The following is a 6,881-nucleotide window of genomic DNA, read 5'->3' as shown; positions in this document are numbered from 1 at the left end:
TAGCTGTTATGCGCTGGTGAGTGTCGCCATGGTTGTTTCGCCTGTTGAGTGTCGCCATGGTTTAGTGTTACGGCCATGGTTGAGTGTCAGGCCATGGTTTAGTGTTACGGCCATGTTGAGTGTTACGGCCATGGTTTAGTGTTACGCCATGTTTATGATACGGCCATGGTTTAGTGTTTACGGCCATGGTTTAGGGTTTACGGCCATGGTTTAGTGTTACGGCCATGGTTTAGTGTACGGCATGGTTTAGTGTACGGCCATGGTTGAGTGTTACGGCCCATGGTTTAGTGTTACGGCATGGTTTAGTGTTACGGCCATGGTTGAGTGTTACGGCCATGGTTTAGTGTTGCGGCCATGGTTGAGTGTTACGGCCATGGTTAGTGTTGCGCCAGGTTAGTGATACGGCCATGGTGAGTGTTAGCCATGGTTTATGTTACGGCCATGGTTGAGTGTCACGGCCATGGGTGTGTCCGGCCATGGTTTAGTGTTGCCTGGCCTGTATTGTTTCATCTCTGAGTTGGTGGCTTTGCAGGGAATCCTTCTCCATCTCTTTCTGTCATCATCTATCTTTTCTCCCATCCTTATCCCTCCTTCCCTCTCTCTTAGGATGATGTGATTTAGTTTATTTTCATTGACATGATTTGCGATCTGCTTGGCTTGTTAGAAACTCTAAACCTCAACCACAAAACAAACTAAGTAGATGGCAAATCATGTCAATCTCTTTTCAAGTGTGTGCACTGTATCATACTATGTGGTGTGTGTTATTGACTCTCTCTCTCCCTCTCTCTCTCTTCTTTCTCTTCTCTCTCTCTTCAGTCCCTCAGGGAGTGATCCAGAACGGAGCCAGAATGATGAGTCATGGCCTGTACACAGGAATACGACCACTACCCATCAATCCCGTAGGGATCAGGACAGCTGCTGACAGGTTGGTATAATCTGCCATAGAGAGAGAGACCCACTGGCAACAGACGTCAATTCATTGTCTATTCACGTTGTTAAAACAACATTGTGCGTGCCCAGTGGACTCACTCGCTCACTCACTCACTCACTCACTCCTCACTCACTCACATCACTCACTCACTCACTCACTCACTCACTCACTCACTCACTCACTCACTCACTCACTCACTCAGACAGACAGACAGACTCACATACATGAGCTTCAGTGAAGAGGCTACATCGGAAGCACAGTAAGATGTGGCCTGAGGCTGTGCAGGTGTGTGCAGGTAACAGCCTCACATGGAAACACAGTGGTCCAGCTGAGCTCTGTTTAACACAGTGTCCAGCTGAGCTCTGTTTAACACATGGTCCAGCTGAGCTCTGTTTTAACACAGTGGTCCAGCTGAGCTATGTTTAACACAGTGGTCCAGCTGAAGCTCTGTTTAACACAGTGGTCCAGCTGAGCTCTGTTTAACACAGTGGTCCAGCTGAGCTCTGTTTTACACAGTGGTCCAGCTGAGCTATGTTTAACACAGTGGTCTCAGCTGAGCTCGTGTTAACACAGTGGTCCAGCTGAGCTCTGTTTAACACAGTGGTCCAGCTGAGCTCTGTTTAACACAGTGGTCCAGCTGAGCTCTGTTTAACACAGTGGTCCAGCTGAGCTCTTTTAACACAGTGGTCCAGTGAGCTCTGTTTTAACACAGTGGTCCAGCTGAGCTCTGTTTAACACAGTGGTCCAGCTAGGCTCTGTTTAACACAGTGGTCCAGCTGAGCTATGTTTAACACAGTGGTCCAGCTGAGCTATGTTTTACCGGATGCTACAGATCAAATTGTACCCCGGGATAAGTGGTGGGTAGGGACACAACTGACAGCTACACACAAACCATCACAACACTTCAACATGATAGCTCAGTAAAAACTGTATTACCACACATGGTGTGCTTTGACAAAGTACAAACACAGAATACACACATAAACAGGTACTCTTACCTTCTATTGTTTCTGTCTTTCAACACACACAACACACACACACGCAGACACACGCACGCACACAACAACACACAACACACACACACACACAACACACACCACACACACACACAAACACACACACACACACACACACACACACACCACACAACACACACACACACACACACACACACACAGACACCCCCCCCCCTCACAACACACACTTATAAACAAATACACACACTCAGGGCAGAGAGACTGACTGACTGACTGACTGACGAGGATTTAGACATGGATAATAGATAGGAGTTGTCTAAGCCTGCTGTGCTCCTACTTTAATTCATGAGGTTTAAATGCACAGAGAGGACAAGAGGCCAGAGACACTCAGAGCTGGCTTTTAACAACACCAGTTAGTGAGGAAGCTGCACGACATGATGCAGACTGACGGAGGGAACAATCTTAACTGGGAGAATGACAAGGCTTAAAGCGATAGTTCACTTTTAAATAAAGTTTCAGTGTATGTACGACTTTACCTAGGTCAACTATACCTTTATAGAAAGAACGGTATGTTATGAACTAAAACAATCTGTATGTGTAAGGGAACTGGCGGCAGAGAAGTCAGACGCAGGAGAGAAAAACTGTGTTTCCAACAGGGCGGGTTATTAACAAAACCCACCGGAAAACAGAATAATAAAATAAATGGGTAACATAACCCAACGCACACCAGGACAGACGTGCACAAGCACTTACAACAAACAATCACCGACAAGGACATGAGGGGGAACAGAGGGTTAAATACACAACATGTAATTGATGGGATTGGAACCAGGTGTGATGAAAAGACAAGACAAAACCAATGGAAAATGAAAAGAGGATCAGCGATGGCTAGAAGGTCGGTGACTTCGAACGCCGAACGAACAAGGAACGAACAACCTCTTCACCATTAACCCCCCGTTAACCCCCCCTCAAATCTCTGGCACTCACGGTAGTCATATAGCAGTCAGAACAATTCATGAAGATGTTTGATGTTATAATGTTATAATGTTATTGATGTTAAATTATGATGTTATAATTTATGATGTTATTATGTTAATGTATATGTATAATGTATGATGTTATGTTATATGTTATAATGTTATGATGTTATAATGTTATGATGTTATGATGTTATAATGTTATGATGTTATAATGTTATGATGTATATGATGTTTGATGTTATGATGTATAATGTATAATGTTATGATGTTATAATGTTATGATGTTTATAATGTATGATGTTATAATGTTATAATGTTATATGTATATGTTATGATGTTTATAATGTTATTGATGTTATAATGTTATAATGATGAGTTATGAGTTATGATGTTATAATGTTATGATGTTATGATGTTATGAATGTTATAATGTTATGATGTTATAATGTTATGATGTTATAATGTTTATGATGTTATAATGTTATAATGTTATGATGTTATAATGTGTATGATGTTTATGATGTTATAATGTTATGATGTTATAATGTTATGATGTTATAATGTTATAATGTTATGATGTTATGATGTATAATGTTATTGATGTAGTTATAATGTTTAATGTTATAATGTTATGATGTTATAATGTTATGATGTTATTAATGTTATTGATGTTATGATGTTATGATGTTATGATGTTGGATGTTATAATGTTATGATGTTATGATGTTATAATGTTTATGATGTTATAATGTTATGATGTTATGATGTTTATAATGTTATGATGTTATGATGTTATTAATGTTATGATGTTATTTGATGTTATATATGTTTATGATGTTTATGATGTTATGATGTTATGATGTTATGATGTTATAATGTTATGATGTTATATGTTATGATGTTATGATGTTATATGTTATGATGTTATAATGTTATGATGTTATAATGTTATAGATGTTATGATGTTAGTGTGATTGTTATGATGTTATGATGTTATAATGTTATGATGTGTATAATGTATATATGATGTTATGATGTTATGATGTTATGATGTTATAATGTTATAATGTTATGATGTTATAATGTTATGATGTTTATGATGTTATATGTTATGATGTTATTGATGTTATGATGTTATAATGTGGTATATGATGTTATAATGTTATAATGTTATGATGTTATAATGTTATGATGTTATGATGTTATGAATACGCCAGAGAAACATGTTTCTGTTGGTGTCTTCACCGAAGACATTAGTTACCATTGCCCTGTTGCAGTGGTGGAAAAAGTGTCTTAATGCCATACTGTAGTAAAAGTAAAGATACCTAAAGAGAAAATGACTCAAGTAAAAGTGAGTCACCCAGTAAACTATTACTACTTGAGTAAAAGTCTAGGAGAATTTTGTTTTCGATGCTTAATGTATCAAAAGTAAATATAATTGCTAAAATGTACTTAAGTATCAAAAGAAAATGTATAAATCATATCAAATGTATTTTATTAAGCAAACCATACGGCACTTTTTTTAATTGAAATGTACGGATAGCTGGGGGCACACTTCAACACATAATTTACACGAAGCATTTGTGTTTTTGTGTTTAGTGAGTCCGCCAGATGAGAGGCAGTAGAGATGATCAGGGATGTTCTCTTGATAAGTGTGTGAATTGGACCACTTTCCTGTCCTGCTAAGCCTTTAAATGTACTTTTGGGTTTGAGGGAAACTGTATGGAGTAAAAAGTACATTATTTTCATGAGGAATGTAGTGAAGTAAAAGTAAAAGTTGTCAAAAATATAAATAGTAAAGTAAAGTACAGATACTCCAAAAAAACGACTTAAGTAGTACTTTAAAGTAGTTTTCTTAAAGTACTTTACACCACTGCTCTGTTGTTTGTGTTAGAGATGTGTGAATACAAAGATCTGAGCCTTGTGTCATCACAAAGAGACAAATCCCTGAAGGGTTCTACTTCCTCCTCTCTGCCACAACATATTCATTCAGACACTGGCCTCATTACGGAAAAAAACATTCCAGCATTGATACATCTAATCACCATTGTATTTCAGCGGGCTATCTCTTTGAAAGAACTTCTAAGCCTTTTCACAATGGTTTTGGGCTGGATGCTGATAGGGGAAACTTGCTGAATGATCGTCAAAGCTTTTCTTTTCGGGTTGTTTACATAAATAAGTCCTGGATGCTTTGCTAGCAAATAGACAATAAAGAAATCCACAGGGGCCGACTAATTATCTCTAGCCACTTTAATAATTAATAATTGGATATAATAAATGTATCACTAGTCACTTTAAACAATGCCACTTTATATAATGTTTAAAAACCTTTGAATGAGTAGGTGTGTCCAAAATGTTGACTGGTACTGTAGATGCAGACAAGAGTGTGCAAGGCAGTGTTGAATGTTTCACTTTCTGTCACCTTGATTACTTACAATTCTTTCAACCTGAGCACCTACGTTGTAAACGCTCTTTCATATGCTAGATTGTAGCAACCTCATGATGGGTACAGGGAACATTCTAGTATCATGTAGTAGCCTAAACCTATGGATGTTACATTGAGCTGGGTGAATGGAATACGAATGAGAGTCATCCAATAAGCTGTAAAAGAAAAAAGGTCATGTTCATGTTAGAAATAATCATCCTCCCTCATCTTCAACAGCACTGGCCGCCACTGCTGTTGAAGTATAGACACCTGAGTTGCCTAATCCGTTGACAGGGCTGGTTAACTCTTGAGGTTCCTAATCCGTTGACAGGGCTGGTTAACTCTTGAGGTTCCTAGGGTCTCCACCGATCTAGATAAATCTGCTTTTAGTTTTAATGCACCACATTGCTGGAACAAAATTCTAAATACATTTCATCTTGATGTTCTGGTGACATTCTGGTAATTTAAGGTATTGATTGGGGACTTATTTGTGGAGGAATGTAACTCTTTCTGGTGGATTTGTGCTTCCCACGACTGTGGTTTTGTATTTTATTGTGTACATACACTGATAATCACCAATGTAGCATTTGTAGTGCTGTCAGCCTGTCACACAAAGTGAATCGACTCGAATTGAATGGTACTTCCTTGATCCCCAAGGGGGGGGGGGGGGAATTGAATTGTCACAGGTTTTATATTGAATTCACAGCCGTTGCAAACATGCAGAGTGTTGTGATACTTTGCGTGATAGATTCTCACATCTACCTGATGGCAGGACGTAGGGCTAACTTCATTAGAATCATCAGCCGAGAGACACTACATACACTCCTCTCCTCATCTACCTGATGGCAGGACGTAGGGCTAACTCCATTAGAATCATCAGCCGAGAGACACACTACACTCCTCTCCTCTCTATCTACCTGATGGCAGGACGTAGGGCTAACTCCATTAGAATCATCAGCCGAGAGACACTACATACACTCTCTCTCCATCTACCTGATGGCAGGACGTAGGGCTAACTCATTAGAATCATCAGCCGAGAGACACTACCATACACTCCTCTCCTCATCTAGCTGATGGCAGGACGTAGGGCTAACTCCATTAGAATCATCAGCCGAGAGACACTACTACACTCCTCTCCTCATCTACCTGATGGCAGGACGTAGGGCTACTCCATTAGAATCATCAGCCGAGAGACCCATACTATCCTCTCCTCATCTAGCTGATGGCAGGACGTAGGGCTAACTCCATTAGAATCATCAGCCGAGAGACACCACTACACTCCTTCTCTCATCTACTGATGCAGGACGTAGGGCTAACTCCATTAGATCATCAGCCGAGAGACACTACATACACTCCTCTCCTCATCTAGCTGATGGCAGGACGTAGGGCTAACTCCATTAGAATCATCAGCCAAGAGACAACTACATACACTCCTCTCCTCATCTACCTGATGGCAGGACGTGGGCTAACTCCATTAGAATCATCAGCCAAGAGAACCACTACACTCCTCTCCTCATCTAGCTGATGGCAGGACGTAGGGCTACACTATTAGAATCATTTTTCATCAT

At 39.8% G+C, this 6,881-nt stretch overlaps 1 protein-coding gene across 1 annotated transcript in view; it reads left to right on the top strand.

Annotated features, from left to right (window-relative positions):
* Nucleotides 1-354: 354 nt before the first annotated feature.
* The window catches only part of LOC112072154 (forkhead box protein N3-like), a 16,243-nt gene continuing 9,716 nt past the window's right edge, over nucleotides 355-6,881 (top strand). Inside the window, exons 1-2 of the mRNA XM_024139572.2 lie at nucleotides 355-376; nucleotides 817-925. Coding sequence (XP_023995340.1) covers nucleotides 355-376; nucleotides 817-925 — 131 coding nt within the window. The remainder of the gene's footprint in view (nucleotides 377-816; nucleotides 926-6,881) is intronic.

The sequence above is a fragment of the Salvelinus sp. IW2-2015 genome, unplaced genomic scaffold, assembly GCF_002910315.2.
Source record: "Salvelinus sp. IW2-2015 unplaced genomic scaffold, ASM291031v2 Un_scaffold1838, whole genome shotgun sequence".
NCBI classification, from domain to species: domain Eukaryota; kingdom Metazoa; phylum Chordata; class Actinopteri; order Salmoniformes; family Salmonidae; genus Salvelinus; species Salvelinus sp. IW2-2015.
Note: the sequence above shows the minus strand (reverse complement) of the source record. Positions and strands in the feature narration are given on the sequence as shown.